This window comes from Coenobita brevimanus, chromosome 110 (assembly GCF_032717465.1).
Source record: "Coenobita brevimanus isolate Jiangsu-jjx chromosome 110, ASM3271746v2, whole genome shotgun sequence".
NCBI lineage: Eukaryota > Metazoa > Arthropoda > Malacostraca > Decapoda > Coenobitidae > Coenobita > Coenobita brevimanus.
Window position 1 is genome coordinate 35,841,189 of NC_137063.1, and position 21,013 is coordinate 35,862,201.

Genomic DNA, 21,013 nt, shown 5'->3' on the forward strand with positions numbered 1-21,013 from the left:
CATTTAAATCAGCCACTGACTATGCTGGATAATGCTGTATGCCGAATAATACAACACCAGATAATCAGGAGTTTACTGTATTAGGTGTGTAATGCTGTATGGTGGTAGTGAGGCCAGGGCAGTTAATGAAGAGGATATTCATAGGCTCAAGCATACAGAAGTGACAGTAATAAGATGGATGTGTAATGCATCCTTGAATATGAGACTTAGGACTGTGATTGACAAGATGAGAGAAAGGATGGGACTTGAATGTACTGGTGTTGTGATGAGGAGGGGTACAGTAAGATGGTTTGGGTATGTTGAGAGGATGGAGGATGACAAATGGGTGTGGAGGTTCATGAATGCTGGGGGTAGGATTGGGAGAGGCATACCAAAAAAGACCTGAGATAAGGTCACAGAGTGTGACCTCAGGGATAAAGGCCTAAATAGGGAGGCTTCCAGAGATCAACCGGCGTATAGAACTGCCATTAGGTGACCAAGGCCAATGCACCCTAGCACATTGAAACCTTTTATAAACAATACGATACAATATGAACCAGGCTTCCCCCCAATTAGTTTCATATACTGCAGGTCTACTGTATACACACTTGCTACACAGGAAGCTGACATATTCACGAATGAGCTCAATTACTTTTTTAATATCTTGGACCACAGAGCCTCTTCTTCACTGTCTTCACCCTCATCATCTGACCCAAATATAGGGGCAGCTTTACCCTCAGTCTCTGACTTTGTTTCTGATGTTGTTCTAGCTGCTTCCAGAGCAGATGATTCTGGTGTGTCGGTGGCAGTTTCTGTGCTGGTCTTCACCTTCATGCCAAATAGTCGTTCATACTCCTCAATGGAACCAATGACTGGCACCTGTGGTTGGGGTGGCTGTTGTGTATCCTCTGTTTTCTCCACAACGTTTTTTGCTTCCTTCTCTTTGCGTTGTATCTTTTTTCGGACACGACTTAGCATCTTGCTGCTACTGACAACTTTCTGAACTTTCTCACTCTGCAGCCATCGCATGCTCCAACTGGCACCTCCAAAGTCCATATCATCCATGGGGTTCTGTCCTGCATCACTACTGGTCTCAATAACTCCAATTATCTCTGTTTCTTGATTGCCCTTTTTAGAACTTTCATCAGACTTTGGTTCATAGATTTCATAGTTAATGTCTACCAAAGGAGATTCTTCATGGGTCTGTGGAGTTAAGGTATCAGTAAGTTCATCTCGACATTGTGAAATGTCTACAACACTGACAGTGCTTTGGGTTTTGGCCATTTCATCAATCTTACCTCTTTCATTAAGTTTTATCTCCACCTCTTTTGATGCAGATGCTGAATTTTCCGCTAGAGTGCTTTTTATGAGTCCGATGCCTTCCATGGCAAGTTGTCCTTTTGTTTTTTCTTTCTTCTTTTTCTCCTTCCTTGTCCATGAAACTCCAGGGGCAACAACTTCTATTTTTTCTCTTCGTACAACAGGTTTACTAAGCAGGCCAGTCTCAATTCTAATAGGTTCAACTGGGGTATCATCTCTTATGAACTCCTCAGGGTCATGACAACTATCACCTTCATCACTAAATTCCAGCTGGTCAGCCCCTCGGTAAAAATCTTCTCTTGTCTCTGTTACTTGATCTGTCTCATTATCATCAGTTTCTGTGCATCCACCCATTCCATTTTCTTGTTTTTGTGAGTCTTCTGTTGGTTGCTGTATGTTTTCTGCTGCAGCTCTGCTATCATTATCAGTATCATTTGGCTGCTGTATGTTTTTCACTGCAGCCTTATTATCAATATCTGTATCATCTAAAACAGTAATTTCTGGAGGTGTTCCAGTCTGTAATGAAGATGTTGATGTTATGCTCTGACTCATCTCACTTGTACTTGGCTTTCCTTTATCTGCATCATTATCTTCACACTCTCTCTCTGCCTTATAACATAAATCTGCTTCTAGTTTAATAACCTCAGTATTCCCAATATTCATGCTTTCAGAAGTAGATTTAACTTTATTTTCATCACTTACTTTCTTACTGCCATCAGCATTACAGTTTTGTGCATTACTGTGCTCCTCTCCTGCTGACATCTGGCTGGCTTCATGACCAGCCTCTTCCACAGCCTCTGATATATTTGGTTCTAATTTTTTACTCTGGTGTCCTTTACTCTCTAATAATTTAGTTTCTAATGTTTCACTCTGGCATTCTTTACTCTCTGATATTTTACCTTCCAATTTTTCATTCTCGTCCTCTTTACTCTTTGATATTTTAAATTCTAATTTTTCATTCTGACTTCCTTTAGTTTTTGACAGTTCAAATTGTAATTTTTCACTTTGGGTTCCTTTACTACACGCACTCTTAGCAACATCTAGCTCTTCTGTTTCTTGATATCCATACTTCGGCACAGAATCTGCAGCACCTGAAGATTCACTGTCTTTTATTATTTCTGTGGAATCAGATGTGTTACTTTCTACATCACGTTCTGATACTCTTGAATCTTCTGCATAATTAGGTTCATTTCCTTCAACAACTGCAGTGGGTCTGTTCTCCAATGTTGCAGATTCAGATGTTACATTAACTTGTGTTGAATTTCTGGGTATATCTGAATTTGAATTACCCTGTCCTTGTGGTTCACTTCCCCTAATACCACAAACAACTTTCTCTGCAGTTTCTGACTGCATAATGTTCTGTTGTCTTTCCTTCTTGGACTGAATTATAGTTGCCTTTGAAATATTTGTGCCAGATATCTGTTGTGCTTCTGGCTGTCTTTTTTTGCTATCAACAATTGATTGAATGCCACTTTCCTGTGTAGTTTTGTCAGGAATTAATGCATGGTCACATCTGCTATTTGATAAGCTTTCCTTCTGCTTACTTACTAATGAAATAACAGAAGAGCCTGATTTTGAAATTTCCCCCTCACTGTCAGAACTGATTACTATCTCTTCACTTGGTTTTCTTGGTGATTGAGCAACAGCAATAACCCCGACATCTGGCACTACAGTACATTCCTTGCCTTGATTTTTCTTTCGAGGCAAGTCATCAAGATCAATTCCCGGTGTTATACTAGGGGCAGGTTTCTTCTGGAAAGAGAAACTGATGCTAGCACGCTCTGAAGTCTGACTCACAGCACCTGGCTGCAGCTTCTTGGGTTCATCAGGACTGTCATCAAAATCCTCATCAGAGTCCACAAATTCGATGTCACACTTCTGGCCCCAGTTCTCTTCCTCCTCTTTTGGTTCCACTGATTGGGAGGGTTTGGGGGCTTCTTTACTGATACTGCTATCTTTCAATCTACCAGTCCTCTCATCCCTCTCACGCTTTTTATTGTAGCTTTGATACTGTTCATTTCTGGTCCATCTGTTACTATTTCTTGGGTGATTTGCTTGCTTATGCCGACCTTTGTACATTGGACTTCTAGATGGACTGCGTGAGTAACTCCTCCTCCCCCTACTCCTGCTCCTACTTCTGCTTCTCCTCTTTCTATACGGGCTTGGACTCTTAGTGTAACTTCTTGATCGACTTCTGCTGCTGCTGCTGTAACTTCTGCTGTAGGAGTAGTAACTGCTGCGACTTGAGACATCAGTAGGGCTGCATGCTCCTTCCTCTTCCTCTTCATTACTATCAATCTCTCCCTCTTCCTTCTCTGACCCATCTACATCTCTTTCCTCTCTCTCCTCCCGGGGCTTACTCGCAGCTCCGGTTTCTCCATCAGATGTAATTTTCTTCACTTCAGAACTTGCTTCACCCTGGGTATTAGCAACAACTTTCTGCTCTTCATCTTCACCTTTGTTCTCCTTCTCTTTCTCTTCATCTTCAGAAGTTTTTCGCTGTCGGTAAGTCCTGTTTTCCCTGGCACGTTTCATGCGCTCCTGAAACTCTTTACGCGTTATCTTCTTCCGCTGAGTTGTGTGTGCATCTGACTTGGACTTCCTTTCTCTGGATTTTCTCTCCTGTTTACTATGATGGCTCTGTTCATGGTTTTCCTCAGATCTGTTTCGTTCTCTCCTTCTTCTCTGATTCTCTTTAGATGTTTGTCTTCTCCTATGGCTTTTCCTGCTGCTTCTTGACCTCTCTTTCTCAATACCTCTCTCTACCTCCCTATCTTCATTTTGCTCCTCTTCCCTTCCACCTGTTTCATCTCTACTCACTGGATCCTTCACCTGTGTAGGGTCCTCCCCTGTAATTTGCTTAGCACTCTGCATGACAGCAGCAATGGCATCTTCTGCAATCTTACACCCATCATGTCCCTTCTCGAGCATTGTCTTGATTATCCTGGCTCTCATTTCCAGCTCCAGGAGCTCCAGAACACTCTTACCAGTGTCAGAGCTTTTACCAGCACCAGGAGAGTTGTCCTCAGTCCCTGGCTCCACCTTGATTTTCTTCAGAAGGTATGACTCTGGTGCTTCTTCCTCGGCCACCTGCTTTCGCTTTCCACTGCAATGTAGAGAGGATTAGGTTACTCGATTAGCAATGACAGTAATATACATATTTTAAGAGTATGGACACTCCACATGAGCTATGGGACTCTGGTACTGGACAAAAACATGACAAAGAGAGAGAGAGAGACCTATCAAATGTCTATTCAATTCAATTACTCACTATTCATGCTCCCAGAGTCCTAACTCCACCTCACACACATTAACATCCACATTTGTCTGCCTTCACATTACCTATCAGCTTCAGTCCATCCAAAACACTATCACATCACTAATGCTAAATCTCTGTCATATACTTTTCTGTACAAAATTCTTCAAACCAACTTGATCCACTATCAGTTTCCTTGCCTCTTCAACCTCCATACCTCTTTTTCACACATATTTACCACATTTATTCACTTTCTTGGCCTACCACACCCCCCTACCACCTTCACACTCACTTAAATACACCTTTTATACCACACTTGCCATTTTCATTCTCTCCACATGCACACACAACTAAGTACACTCTCTTCAATTCTGGTGTCCACATTTATTTCTAATCTTTCACATACCACATTATAGTATTCCTTTTCCTACCTACTCTCTGCACATCACACACATTCTTTAATAATCCTAGTTCCACTGCTCTTACTTCTAGCTTTTCATTTTTTGTGCCACACTGTAGTCTCACACTCATAAAATAATGTAGACACTAAAATTCATTCATGCAAATCTTTCACAGCCACCACACTCAGACTACTGTTTCATATCAAGGCCAACACTAGCCACTTTCCATCCCCGTGCTACTCTACTTTCAACTGTACTTCCTTTGCACACACTCTACTTCTACTGCCTTTTCTTTGCACATTCACCTCTGTCACCGCACCCAGGTACCGTACTTCAACTCCCAAACGCTTCAAGTGTCTCCATTCACCAACACACAACAGTATGAGTCACATTCTCTATCAACAACCATCATTTTGCTCTTAGCCTAAGGGCCAACATTCGGAGACATCCACAAGCACTTGCGCACTATCTGCAAGGCAACATGACATCCTCTTCATTGGAGTTCTGTCCAAAATGAAAAAGAATATTTCAGAAAATAAATTATTGCTTTACTTACAATTTAATCAGACTTGTCTCCTTAAAAATACAGTATTCCCCTCCACTGGTCATTTAACCCCTTAACCGCGGGGCATCACTTTCGTGACACTCGGGAGCAAGGGATCATACCGCGGGGCGTCACATTTGTGATTCTGTGTTATTTTGAATTCGCCCGGGCTTTCAAGTGGTGGCTTGCATCATCTATCAGTACTACCAGTGTCCAGCTATACTCAGTTCTGCTAATGTCACCTGTACTCCCATCCACTGTTGACAATTTAGCCATTTTTCTCCTGTCCTTGACTCCCCTCCTCCTTACTTCCCCTCCATTACCCTCTCCTCCCACCTGACCAGCTGTGCTGCGCTACACAAATGCTGGACAGATTTTTCCACTCATTTTATCCATTGAAATGTGCCCTTTGCCCTGTTCTTATACAAAATAACATATAAAAGAAAGAGAAAAGGTAATTGATACTGCCATACATCTGGAAAGAGCTAATTATCACCTGGCATCACCTCACGTGCACTCATTCGCTAATTTTCCCTGTTTATTTCCCTTGAAATATGTCGTATGACCTGCTCTCACAATAAAAATATAAGAAAGGAAGGGAGAAGCCTAAGTGATATTTACATTCACCTGGAACTACCTAATTTATTATGTATTGTCTAGATTTCCTACCAATCATTTCATAGCGTATATATTAGCAGCTGTCACCACGCTGACATTGGCAGCCCTTCACTGCCCTTAGGCAACAGCATTCAGCTTACTGTCGTCTTTCAAGGTGAAACTACATCGGATTCGCGCCTGTCCAATTCCGCCGCATTTTAGCCCCATGCAAAGGGCCCTGTGACCTCTACCCCTACTAAACCTCGTGTGGAAAGGGATAAAGGGCTAAGTGACTGCTGTGGAAAGTGAACTGGCTAATTTATCAATGATAATGATGGCCAGTGACTACGATCTTTCTGGTGACTCTAAAACAGTGCAAGTGGAAATGTAAATAATGTGTAAAGAGCAAGTGAAAGCAATGAATGTAAATATAACTGAACAGTGGAAAATAGTTTTATAAGTTACTGGAAGTGACAGTGCATAACATAGTGTAAATAAAATAGAAATGTAAATAATGTAAATAAAATAGAGAATGTAAATAGAAATGTAAATAAGTAGTAATATAAGAATACGAGTATATATACTAGGAGTAATGAAAGTAAAAGTTTCACTCTAGCATGTATGAATACTGGGAGTTATGAAAGTGAAAGTGACAGATTCATTCTCCATGCTAGTACACAGGACGAAAAAGTGAATGCTACGTATTTTACTGAAAGAGAAATTGAATGCCTACAGTGACAATAAACTACTATTACTGAAGGAAACTTATGGATAAAGACTGCAGATATATATAAGTGTTATACAGTAATAGGAATATAAAGTGTTGGTGTTTTTATGAATAATAAATGACAGAATACCAGCGGGGAATGAGCGCAAGTGGGAAGCTCGTTCGCGCTCATAATTTTCATTGCTTTCACAGTGGTTTTTTTTTTTGGAGTATGGATTCCAAACTATTTTAAAACCACAGAATAGTGTTTCTAGTGATAATATCAGGCTGTGGTAATCATATTATGGGGTGTCGGGAAGTGTAAAGTGGAGACTTCGTTACCCAACGTCAGAAGTCTCCACAAGTCATATGATAATTGACGAAGGCTCATCAAACATCCCAGGAGAAAGCTGAAGGTATGTGCCATATGCATATGTAATTATAATACTCTACGACTAATAACTGATTTTTGGCAAATATTTTTACAAAGTCTGTCGGAGCGCGAATATCCTAGCAGGACACACATGGAGCGCCAAAACAACCCCACGGTTTAGGGGTTAACATTCACAATGTTTTTTCCAGTTCAGGAATGCATTTTCAGGGATGTTGTGCAGGTCTCATAAAAAATTCTCATAACCATTCCCAACACTCTATCGCCCAATTGCTTAAACATCCTGTGTCTCAAAAGTTTTGGAGTCTATTCTTAACAAACAAATTTTAAAGTATCTTTCCGTGATAGGAAAGGTGCTTTAAAATTGTCTGATCGTCAGTATGGGTTCCGTCAGGGAGGCTCCACTGGTGATCTTCTCACCTACCTTTCAGACTCCTGGTCATCCTCCTCTCGGGACTTTGGCGAAAGCTTTGTCATTGCACTTGACATCTCATGGCTTTTGATTGAGTCTGGCATAAATATTTAATTTCCAAACTGCCCTCTTACGGTTTCTATCCTTCTGTGCCTTGATCTCTAGCTTCCTTTCTGGTCATTCTATAACTGCTGTTGTAGACACCGTTCTTCTCCTAGATCTGTAAACAATGGTGTTCCTCAGGGCTCGGTCCTACCACCAACTCTCTTCCCTTTTTCGTCAATGACCTTCTAAGCTGTACATCTAACCCTATCCACTCATACACTGGTGATTCCACCCTTCACCTTTCCATTTGGTGCTCGCAACGTCCATCTCAGCAGTTACTCAAACAAAAAAGGGATAAGACTATGGCACACCTGATGTCTGACTTGGCTCATATATCTAACCGGGGTAAAAACAATCTTGTTGTTTTTAATGCATCAAAGAACCAGTACTTACACCTATCAGCCTGATGAAATTTTCCACAGGAGTACCCACTAATGTTTAATAATATCTAGCTCAATCCTGCATCATCCTTAATCAATGGCGTCCGGGTGACATGTATATGTGATGGCCCAGGGATGTCCGGGTGGCACATACACGATTTAGTGTTTCATGGCATTGTTTGAATATTCTGCGGGTTATTTTCACAGCACGCAGCCGCTGGCAACCCTCCTGCACGCATCCGAGTCAGACTCCAGTTACCTGCTTACCTCTGTAATGGACAGACCTACACAAAAAGTTTTCCGTGTGTCTGGATCCTCGGCTGAGTGCCTGCAGCCGCTGACTTAAACACCAATGAAGTCCAAGGGCCAGAAAAGAAAAAGGCCTTAGTGATAGTGCGATTGGAAGAGAACTCAAGGTGACATTTATCGCCAATTGTGAGTGGAGAAAGTGACTCTTCCTCTGAGGAAAGCGACCGCCATGATGAGTGTTAATATCTATGTGTCGGATGAGGAGGGTGGATCACGTGAGTCCTCCACAGTGCGCCCATCATCTCCCCCTGTACGTTCATCTGCTATTTCCGATGATGGGAATGGTTCAGAGGGTATTGACGATCGTGGAGAGGGGGATATTGGCACGGATGAGGATGCAACAAGAGGTAAGGAGTGGAGAGAGGAGGTGGAGGACGGAGGGCAGAGGAAGCGCAGTAGGGCAAGCCCTTGCATTTACGCTCTGTATACTTATGTGAATAATGGACGTAGAACGTTGTTTCATGATGAACTCAGTGCCTTATTTTTCACTGAGTTTTTGTGTGTGTACATATTTATAATGAAAAAGTACAAATCACAGGAAAAAAAATTCTGTTGTAGTGGAAAATATAGTGGAGTGGAGAAAGGGAGGAGGTGGAGTGGAGAAAGGGAGGAGGTGGAGGAGAGAGGGAGGAGAAAGTGCGGTAAAGCATGCCTCGCACCAATGCTGTGTATATTTATGTGAATAATGGAGGCAGAAAGTTTGTTTCACAAAGAAATCAAAGCCTTATTTTTTACTGAAAGCTTTTGCTCGTGTACATATTTGTTATGATGAGAAAGTACAAATCGCGGGAAAAAAAATACTGTTCTGGTGAAAAATACTGTATAGTGGATTATGGATAGTACATACATAACTATTTTGTTCACAATATTATAATTCAGGTTTTATGTGTAGTGGTTGTAGTGAGTATGAAAGTTAAGAAGTCACTGCATGATAGTATTGTGATCCCTACCCTGACGTATGGAAGCGAGGCATGGACCTTGCAAGAGAAGAACAAGTCAAGACTGAAAGCAGTGAAAATGAGTTACTTGAAAGGAGCATGTGGAGTGACATAGAGGGATAGGTTGATGAATGAAGAAGTGAAGGAACGTTGTGGGGTGGATGTGGATGTGGTTGAGAAGATTAGGAGAAATACACTGAGGTGGTTTGGACATGAGGAGAGAATGGAGAATGAAAGACTGACTAAGAGGGTGTATGTAGGTGAGGTGGAGGGAGGGAGAGGGAAGGGTAGACCGAGGATGAGGAGGAGGGACGGAGTTGAGAGGTATATTAGGGAGGGGGGGGGGTGAGTTGGGGGGAGGGTAGTCAAATGGTGGGTGACAGAGCAACTTGGAGGCATTTTGTCTGCGGCCACCCTTTGCGGGATTAGGGTGTCGGGCTATAGATGGATAGATAGGTTGTAGCAGTAGTAGTAGTAGTAGTAGTGGTGGTGGTAGTAGTGGCAGGGTAGTAGTAGTAGTAGTGGTAGGGTGGTAGTAGTAGTAGTAGTAGTTGTAGTAGTAGTGGTTGTAGTAGTAGTGGTAGTAGTAGTAGTGGTAGTAATAGTACTGGCAGTAATAGTAGAAGGCTAGTATAAGCCTTAGTTGTGCCACCGCACTTCAGCCATGCACACGGATACAGGCAAAAAAAAACAAAAGTTGCCCCCTTTCCCCACTCACTCTCTCTGACCAAGTGCACTTCACAGACAATCTGAGGCAATCAGCTTGAAATCAGAGGATTACTATGTGTTATGACACTTAGGTTTTTATTTTTGGTTAAGTATTAGCTGAGATATTATGGTTTAAAACAAAGGTGATTTTCTCTGAAATGCCCGTCTAGGAGAGGGGTCAGCAGAAATATATGCTAGACGCAATGAGTTAAACATACTTGGGGTTTCATTCTCTCGGGATTTATCTTGGAATGAGCATACTACATCTCTTGTAAAATCTGCTTTCAAGAGATTAGGTGTACTAAGCTGACTCTGTACCTTCTTTATCCCTGCACAGTTGTTGACTTTACACATGGGTTTTATTTGCCCCTGTTTAGAGTACAACTCTCATGTGTGGGGAAGCTGTCCACATACAGCTTATCTCAACAAGAGGGAGTCAAAGGCTTTTCATCTCATAAACTCTCCTCCTCTTAATGGCTTCCTTCAACCTCTGTCTCTTTGCTGCATTGTTGCATTTTTATCTCTTTTTCTATGGCTGCTTCAATGGTCACTGCTCCTCTGAACTGTCTACTTGCATCCCTCCACCTCTACGACAGGCACATAGCACCTGTCTAGCAACAAACTCATCCCTTTTCTGTCCAAGTCTCTAATGCAAGAATTAACCATTACTCCCAGTCCTTCATTTATGCAATAGGTCAACTCTGGAACTGTCTCCCTCTGTCTGTATTTCCTGCTTCCTATGATCTCCAGTCTTTCATATGCAATGTGTCCAGGCATCTCGAAATGAATGGATCTTGAATTTGGCTCTCTGTTGTATTGTTTTAGTGTTTTCTTGGATGGAATGGTCTGCGAGCTCCTGGCCTTTAATTCCATCTTCCTTGCATTAAAAAAAAAAAAAAAAAAAATCAGCAACCTTTCTTTCAGGGTGGATTTCAACTTTGGGGGGGAGGGGGAGGACAAATCCAGAGCGTGGGGTGGCTGGGGAATGACGGTCATCTCGCACTTCGCCAAAAAGTTATGGATAAGGAGTGACATGTGAGCAGGTGCATTGTCATGGTGCAGCATCCAGGTTTTGTTTGTCCATGACCTGGGTCTCTTGCTTTGCACTGCCTCCCTCAAATGCTTCAGGACATCCAAGTAAAACTCCTTCTTGATGGTTTGACCACATGGAACAAACTCATGATAGAAATGACGCCCTTCCAATAAAAACAGATCAACATCACCTTCACATCTGAGCAACTCCGATTTTTTTTTTTTTTTCTGGTTGTGGTGATGATGTTTCAACCCACTGCTACAACTGCCTTTTTTTTTTTTTTTTTTTTTTTTTTTTTTTTTTTTTACATTGTAGCCATACCCCACATTTCATTACCTGTTATGACTTTTTCCAGAAAGTTTTCATCAGCATTTGAACTATCAAACAGCTCCTGAATGACTGTGACACGGTTCTCTTTTTGCTCATCTGTTAGCCGTCATGGTTCATATTTATGGGAACATGATGCACCTTCAGTTTTTCATTTAAAATTATGAGGCATGAACTTCTATAGATGCCTACTTCATGGACAGTCAGGCAACAATTTTCACAGATCACGTCATGCACTTTCTCATTGTGATAATCATCTGTTGATTTAGGATCGTCTTCAATGGATGTCCTTCCCGATCTGAACCACTGAACCATTTGCGGCATTGTGTACAGCTCAAACAATCTTCCCCATTGTTCAGCTTGCAAAAAATCATCAAGTGCGCTAAACACACATTCACTCAAGCATGTATACCTCAATGACTAAGAGACGTGGCATGATGCGGCTAGTGTTAGACTAAAGCTCAAAGTCACTGCTACATGACACTCCCGTCACGAACACGCTACGCTGGCTCCTTGGCACGGTATTGAAAAAGTTTGGTTTCTTTTTGGATAGACCTCTTACATCAGATTTGACGTGCTAGGTGGTGGCGGCTATCATAAACTCACCATGCAGTAGTTGCACGCTTCCTCCTAGGGGGACTCTACACTTACTGACGAGACTAATGGTTTCCTGTAACCCAGGAAACCATTTACAATGCTAGGTGGTACCCATATAATCAAATAATGGCATGATGTGGAGACTTTTTTTTTTTCTTTTAATGCAATGAAGGAACCAAGAACTAGAAGCCCGCAAATTGTTCTGTCCAAGAAAAAACAAAAACCAGAAAATAGAGAGCCAAATTCAAGATCCATTCAATTCGAGATCCCTGGACACACTGCGCTGAAAAGACTGGAGGTCATATGTACAATGGTAGGAAATACAGACGGAAGAAGACAATCCCAGAGTTGACTGGTTGCATACATGAAGGACTGGGTGTAACGGTTAACTCTTGCATTAGAGACTTGGACAGAAAATTGATGAGAGTTTGTTGCTAGACATGCGCTACGTGCCCACCGCAGTGGTGGAGGGATGCAAGCAGACAGTTAAGAGGAGCAGTGACTACTGAAGTAGAAACAGAAAAGAGATAAAGATGCAACAGTGCAGTGAAGAGACAGAGACTGAAGGAAACCAGTAAGAGGTGGAGCGTTAAGGAAATGAAACGCCTTTGACTCCATCTTTGTTGAGAAGAGCTGTATCTGAGGAGCCTCCCCACACATGAGAGTTGTACTCAACACAAGGGTGAATAAAACCCATGTATTAATCGGCCGCATGCTGGCTATTTTTAGCCCTATGGGTCACCCCAGTGCCGGCCATTTTTCAACTTTTTTTTTTTTTTTTTTGGCTAAAATGATAGATTTTGATGTGGAAACCGAATTTCACCATTAAAATGCTCACCGAGGCTCGGAAATCAGTTTTATTGAGTCCTGCATACATGTGTACAGGTATAGCCACTCTCTCATGCTCACCACGCACATGATAGAAAGTTGTTTTCCATGTAAGGTATACTCAGGTATTTATGCAGGGAAGGTATAGCAATGTTCAGCACACTTTTCTGATTACTTATTACTTCAGCATCTATCACAATTTGCATGTCTTTCTCACTGTGCATGCATTATCTTACACTTACTTGAAGACAGGTACAACCTGACTTCATTACGTACAGTTCTGGCACTTACAAGAAGGTATTTACAAACTGACTTCACTATATAGTCTTTACACTTACAAGAAATATTTACAACTTACACTTACAAGAAAATATTTACAAAATGTCCTTACTATGTACAGCACTGGGTGAGGCATACAGGCAGAGAGGCAGAGTAAGAGTGAGAGGGGGAGCGGGTGAGTGTATGGCCTTGACTGCCTGGGGAATGGTAGAGGAACAGTTACCTTACATCCCTGCCAATTTTTAACCGCAAATCTTGAAAAACACGGTCACAGTGAAGTTTTTTATTTTAAACCGTTTTAAAATGGCACTGGCACTGGCCGCGGAATTATGTCAGACCATTTTAAAACGACACTGGCACGCGGCGGGATAAAGTTTGGTGGGGGAACTCACCATCCACTCACTCAATGTTGTGCTGCTGTCAGGTGCCTGCCCTTTCCTTTCTTCCTTCCTTCTTTCCATCCTTTCTCTTCTGTCTTTCTTTCCTTCATTCCTTCCCCTTCCTTCTGTCTACAGGTGACTCTACACTAAGTGACATGCCAAATGGTTTCCAGTACCACCAAGAAGCCATTTACTAAGCTGGGTGGTAACCATGTAACCAAATTATGGCACCTGGTGGTTAGGTAGGCAATTAAGGCACTCCAATCGGATTGAGCTGGTGCAGGTTTATATGCAGGGGATGGCTGGGGTTTATAGTTCATGTAATGCCACTCAGGGATAAGTGAGGCTGGTCACTCATCCTAAATGTAAGGACCAACTTGCCTAGCCCCAGGCTCCTATGCTCTTCATGGGGCAACACTGGATTAGATGATGAATGAATGAATAAAGTCAACAATTGTGTTGAGGTAAAGAAGACACAGAGTCAGCTTAGCACATCTAATCTCTTGGAAGCAGATTTTACAAGAAAGATAATATAATCTTTCCAAGATAAATCTCGAGAAAATGAAACCCCAAGTATGTTCAAAGATTATGCAGGGAATATTCCTGTGGTAGATTTGATGGGTCGAAGGGTGTAAGAACCAAGTTTTTGATGCATTAAAAGCAACATGATTACTTTTACCCTGATCAGAGTTAATTAGAGATATAAGCCAAGTTAGACATTAAGTGTACCACAGCCTCATCCCTTTTTTTGTTGAAGCAACTGTTGAGATGGATGGTGTTGGAACCGAATGGAAAGGTGATGAGTGGAGTCATCAGCGTATGAGTGGATAGGGTGATATGCACAGCTTTGGTCATTAATGAAAAGAAGGAAGAGAGTTGGTGATAGGACAGAGCCCTGATGAAAACCACTACTGATGGCTCCAGGAGAAGAACAGTGGCCATCTACAACAGAAGCTATAAAACAACCAGAAAGGAAGCTAGAGATAAAGGCATAGATAAAAAGGATCCACTATAAGTGGGCAGTTTGGAAATTAAAGATTTATCCCAGGCTCAATCAAAAGCCTTTGAGATGTCAAGCGCAATTGCATAGCTTTCGCTAAAATACCGAAAGGAGGATGACCAGGAGTCTGAAAGGAAGGTGTGAAGATCACCAGTGGAGTGTCTCTGGCAGAATCCATACTGATGGTCGGAAAGTTATGATAAGAAAGGTGCTTTAAAATTTATTTAAGAAAAGATTAAAAAACTGGAAATGCACGGCGTTAAAGCAATTAGGTGATAGTTTGAGGGCTGGGAATGATCAGCCTTCTTTGGGACAGGCTGAATGACAGCAAACTTCCTGCAAGAAGGAAAGGTACAAGTTGACAGACAAAGGTGAAAGAGTTTACCTAGGCAGGGTGCAGGCAAAGAAACAGAGTTTTTGAGGACAACAGGAGGAACCCCATCTGGCCCACGTGTTCTGGGACCTTGTGAAGGCCCTCTTCTTGCTGTGGACAGCATTAGAACAAGTATGATCAAACAAATGCTTTTTTGCATTAGTCACAGGATAAGAGAAAGGAATGTATGCTTACATGCCCGAGAAAGTAACCTCCCCAATGCGTGAGGCACACTCACATGCCTCTCGGTCATGGAAGCTATAATCCTTCCAGGAAAAATCAGAGAGGTACTGCCTGAGGGCCTCCCAATCAGCAGCTCCACAGTCCCAAAGCCACCGCTTCTTGGGAGGGTCTACAGGCCTTACTGGAGCAACAGGACAGGTTAAGGGGTTGTGATCAGAGGAGTCCAATGAAGACAAAAGCTTAAAAGCATAAGCAGAAGTATTAGTTGTAAGGAAAGGGTCAAGTATGTTGGAACTTTCTCCAAGGCAGACAGGGATACAGGTAGGGTGCTGTACAAGCTGCCTTAGGTAATTGGATATAAAAGATGTAGATTTGTTCACCAGGTGGTTCAGTGAAAGGAGAGGAAGCGCCAAAGGTGGTGACGAAGATTAAAATCATGAAGACTGGAGATTTCAGAGAATGGAGAAATTGATGGGATATGTTCCATCCTAGAAGTAAGACAGTCAAAGAATTTTTCACTGCAGAATTAGGAGATATATAAACAGAAGAGATATATTTAGTCACAGAATAACAGGACAGCCGAAGCCCAAGAGTGGAGAATTCAAAAGATTCAAGTGCAGAAACACGTGAGCAAGATATGTTGTTGCATCCTTACACACAACAATCACCTTTTGGCTTTGAAGTGAGTACAGAGAAAGTAGGAGAATACAGAGAAGGGTTTGCTATCAGCTGCCTCAGACATCTCGAAATGATCGGATCTTGAATTTGGCTCTCTATGGAATTTGTTTTTCTCTTGGAAGAAGCAGTTTGTGGGCTCGTGGCCTTTGGTTCCTTCTTCCTCATATTAAAAAAAAAAAAAAAAAAAAGTTGAGTCTCAGTAGGGAGGAGAAAGTGAGATCTAGAGAAAGAGGTGGTGTTCAGCAGAGAAAAAATTGGAGGAAAGGCTACGAATGTTGCAGAAATAACTAGGGAATGAGTCAGACAGTCATTCCAGGCATTTCTCTTGGCCGTCATCGGGAGAGGAGCAGATGGTGGAGGCTATTATGGTCCCCCCCCCCCTTGGGGGACACCAAGACTGGGTGTTGAGTCCCCCCCCCCTTTTTTTTTTTTTTTTTTTTTTAAGGAACTGTGGTATGTAACATTCATGTAGTTTGGTGTTGACAAATGAAAGAAACTGTATAGGAGAGTATGCTGGCCTACTCTCTGTATTACTGAAACACTGAAATTTATGCTGGCCTACTCTCTGTTACTGAAACACTGGAAAAGTTCAGCAAAGGGGGACGGTCAGAAACTAGTCCTGAGGGCTGATGAAATGGAAGTACTGCCCTCTTCAATTGGTGCTAGAGTCTATTTCCCTGTAAAATGGGTGGAGATGCAAATGTGGCATCCTTCCAAGAACCAAACCTTCAAACTCTTCCCCATGCTTCACAATAGTCTCACTGTGGTGAGGCACTGTCCACTGTAAGGAAACATTGGTTCACAACAAAGCATGGACCTGCTGCCACAACTGCTTGCCTACAGATGCCACTGCTGCTGCTGCTGGCACTGCTGCATCAGATTTGAGGTTCTCCACCCTTAACGCATCATTATGAACACTTTACCAATCTCCATAACTCAAGTCTTTACCTATCTCATAGCATCATCCACAAGTATACAGTATTTTGAACAGCCATGGGGATATTTGTCTCACTCCAACACTCAAATTAGCTGCCCATTTACCTGCCCTTGCACAAGCTTCACTACCATCATAAAAACTCTAAACAGCATTCAATAGCTTTCATTCATACCATTCATATGGAAAACCTCACATACTTTTTATGTTTTCCAGATCCATAAATGTTCTAAACACCTTATAGTCCTATTTACAAATGATAAAACAAACAAACAAACAAAGTTAGTTAATACGTACACAACTGCCTTTTCATCAAGTTTATTTCCTTTCTCAGCTTGCCCCTGCATCTCCTCTTCATCCTCATCCTCACTGCCAGATGAACCCTCCATCACTTGCCCTAGAAACAAGGATTATTCTAGATATCTCAAAGTTACATTTGTGAAGGAGAACTGCTTCAATATGGTACACTGCTCTACTGCAGTGCAACTAGTTTATATATATATATATATATATATATATATATATATATATATAAAATATATATAGGTCTCCCTCGTTTTAAGATTGGTATGCGTTCCTAGAAAGGCAATCGTAAACCGAAATATCGTAAAGCGAAATTAAGGTTTAATGGGAAAAATAGGGATGCGTTCCTGGACTCATGTATAAGGAACCCAAGACCCATACAAGTGATCTAATATGCAATAATAATGATCATGTTTTATGTATTGTAGTGCATCTGAATCACATATGTATGTACATTTGCAAACATAAAGACATGAAATAACAAAAACAACATGAAATACAGCAGTACTGTACTGTAATGTACTGTTATGTACCCTCCTACTGTACTGTAGCTCCGTCCACCCTTAGTCGGTCCCCCCCGAGGCTGGAGGACGTAATGCCTTAATGTCTCCTTCGATGCTAGGAGACATCCTGGGCCAAAGCCCATCACTCGTCAACACAAGAGGTGGAGAGGGAGGAAGCAGGAGTGGTGGAGGTTTGGGTGGCAGGGGTGCATGAATCAGGAGAATGAGAGGTGGTGGAGGTGGAGGTTTGGGTGGGCATGCCATGCAACTCTCAGCTGATCTCCCTACGAGCACGTGATTTCCACATGTCCAATCGTAAATGTGAGGGAGCTCAATTGTAAAATGAACACTTGGTACTAAAGAATAAGGATCGTAAATGCGAAATATCGTAAAACGATACAGTGTAAAACGAAGAAGACCTGTATACTGTATATATAAAATATATACAGTATATATATATACATATACTGTATAGTAATCTTACCTTTATCCGATGTAAAACAGCCAAAGGCATGTCCGGGAAGTGGGTTTGTCCGGATACTGGGCCCTTGCCTCCTGGGCTGGTATTTATGGACCCTAACCCGGCCTACCTCGGAAAACCACCTACATAACTCCCTACCGGACATGCATAGCACCTATTTAAGGCCTTATTCACACAAATAAGGGACAGAAAGCATAAAATAAATGAAAAAGAACCAGAGAATGAGGATTTAGAGGTGAGTATGGAAAATATTTAGCAGTGTACAGGGTACTTACAACATGTGTGTGGCCATAACAAAGATTAACCTGCCTCCTCTAAAGGCTCTGTCAGTGATGACAATGCTATTCAAGCACATATAGTAATCCAGTGTTGTGCTGCACTTAATCCTTTCACACTGTGAGTTACAATTGTTTAACACTGCACATTCTGTTCTTACTTGTGCCATGCCAGTTTTAACCGCCAGTTTGCACTCTACATTTAACCCTTTGCACTCTAAAATCTAATTTCTTAACACTGCACAACACTGTAAATTCCCATGTGGTCTAGTGGCTGGGCATTCCACTTTATACACTGTTTATTCACGAAAATGAGCACATGCAGCATCCACTGTGGTGAGCATCTAGCCTGGATGGTTGTTAGGTGGTAACTGGGAAGGGGCCATGCATAAACACAGCTGTTCTGCACCGCGTGCCAGGTTCAGATTACGGGTGAAACGGATTTTTTTTTTTTTAAACATTATTTGGCCATTTTTGTGTTCCAAAAGCTCGGACCCAAAATGTCCTGGTAGTGGGGTGTCCGGATAGTGGGCAGGTTAATGGGTGTATATATATATATATATATATATATACAGTACAATCCCAGTTAACCGGGCAGCTTGGGGAATTCACCTTCCCGGTTACAGATTTTTCCCGTAGTTCTGATATTCAAATCTATACAAAGGCGATCATTATCACAGCAGTAAATACAATTCAGGTACTCACCACTCACATCAGGGGGCACACCAAGAGATTCCACCTGAAAAACTGCCTCGCAAACACACACCATGGTCATAATGGACGTGCATGCAATGCCTTGCAGTACCGGTACTGCAAAATGCACAAGTCCATTTTGTTAACTACCGAATAATTTCTTGTATGTACTGTACTCATGTGGAAAACTAAAGAAATAAAATCCTGAATATTTACTGGTAAATTATCACGACACCTGTACCCCCACATCAGCTTTGTTTACGATCCCGGCCCCAACTGACCGCCACCATTCTGCCACTGTTTTGCACCATTGTTAACTACCGAAGTATTCGTTGTATGTACTGTACTCATAAAAGTGGAAAAATAAAGAAATAAAATCTTGAACATTTATTGGTGAACTGATGTTAAGACTGCACTGTAGAATTATCACACCTGTGCCCCCACACAAAGCTTTGCTTACGGTCCTGGCCCCGACTGACCTCCATCATTCCACCCTTCACCTGCCGCCAATCAGCTGTTTTGCACAAAATAAAATACATGATGTACTTATGAAGTGCAAGCATATATATATTTTTTTCTTCCAACAAAGTAAACCTTCATTCCTATTAACATTTTTTTTTTCATCTCTGCCAGCACACATGCGTTCTAAGATGAATTTATGTGGTGCAAGTTAGAGTCGGTCCGTTAGGAAGAAAAACACCAGCGTTTGCTGATTTGCTCTCTCCCGAGATGTCTGGCTTACAAATTCCATGCCTGTCTTTGAAACGATTTAACCATCCAACATTGAAATCATATTCGACTTCTGTATTCATTTTATTGTGAAACACTCTTGCTTTTTCTTCGATAAGAGGACCAGAAATAGGTGCTCCCCTAGATCTTTCTAAGCAAAACCACATGAACGATGAAGAGTATGCCTTTTTTCAATGGACTTACTTGTCTCGCTTTTCATGAAAAATTCATTGAGCTTGGATGCTGGGTCTTTATATAAATCGTTGGATTTCCTACATTGTATTCGGTCATCAGTGTTTTATAATGTTTGCCTTTTTCAAGTCTATTGCATATGTCCAGCTTCTGTTTCAAGGTAGGCACGACACGCTTACGTTTAGTTTGCTCTTTAGGCATTTTGGAATGTTGAAATTACCGTCCATCAGAGCAACACAACAGCAAGAGCGCTTGTTTACTGTCTGGTGGTAAAATGCAGACTGGTAATTTGTGGAAATTGTGGAGGATGTGGAGGATGACTGAATTCAAGTTGGGGAAAGAGGGAGGAGGAGGGCTGGTTAAGAGGATTTGCTAGGGATTTACATTAGCCAGAAATGCCTTCACCTCGCTTAGTCCGACTTCACCCAGCCTCGCGTGACACGATAAAACGGCAGTTTGGCGGTCCATTCAAATTGGCGCACAGTTATAACTTACTGACATTTTTACCAGCCCTTGAATTTTCCCGTTGTTCTGAGTATTCCGTTTGTCTGGATACTGGATAGCTGGGATTGTACTGTATATATATATATATACAGTATATATATATATATATATACTAATACAGTAATCACTCCAATATCTGTCGTAATAGAGCCATAGGTAGGTCCGGTTATTGGTTTTGTCCGGATATTGGGCCCCAGCTTATGGACTTGTACTTATGGACCCTAACTCAGAGAAACACCTATACAACTCCCTCTGGACATGCATAGCACCTATTTAAGACCCAAATCACACCAATAAGGCACATAAATGACTGAAATAAATGCAAAGGAAACATAAAATGAGGGTTTAGAAGTATGTTCATACATTAATAAACTTTCTGGTACTTATGGACCCTAACCTAGCCTAACTCAGAAAAACACATTCCTTCTGCACATGCATAGCTACTAACACCCTATTCACACCAATAAAGGACATTAAAGAGTGAAATGAGGTAAGTATAGTATGGAAAAAAGTACAGTATGAAACATTCTGGCTACTTACAGCAAGTCCCTGGCCACCTCGATGAATAACCGCCTCCTCTCGGACTCTGACAGTAAGAACGATTTCCTGAAGCACTTGCAGTACACTGTTCCTGAAGTCTTGCACTGAACTTAGTCAATAACACACAGAAGTCCG

The 21,013-nt window shown here is 41.8% G+C and overlaps 1 protein-coding gene across 1 annotated transcript in view; it reads right to left on the bottom strand.

Annotated features, from left to right (window-relative positions):
* Positions 1-557: 557 nt before the first annotated feature.
* LOC145417548 (uncharacterized) overlaps positions 558-21,013 on the bottom strand; it is a 79,827-nt gene continuing 59,371 nt past the window's right edge. The window contains exons 4-5 of the mRNA XM_080286256.1: positions 16,956-17,055; positions 558-4,405 (exon numbers count right to left, since the gene is read on the bottom strand). Coding sequence (XP_080142382.1) covers positions 628-4,405; positions 16,956-17,055 — 3,878 coding nt within the window. The 3' untranslated portion in view covers positions 558-627. The remainder of the gene's footprint in view (positions 4,406-16,955; positions 17,056-21,013) is intronic.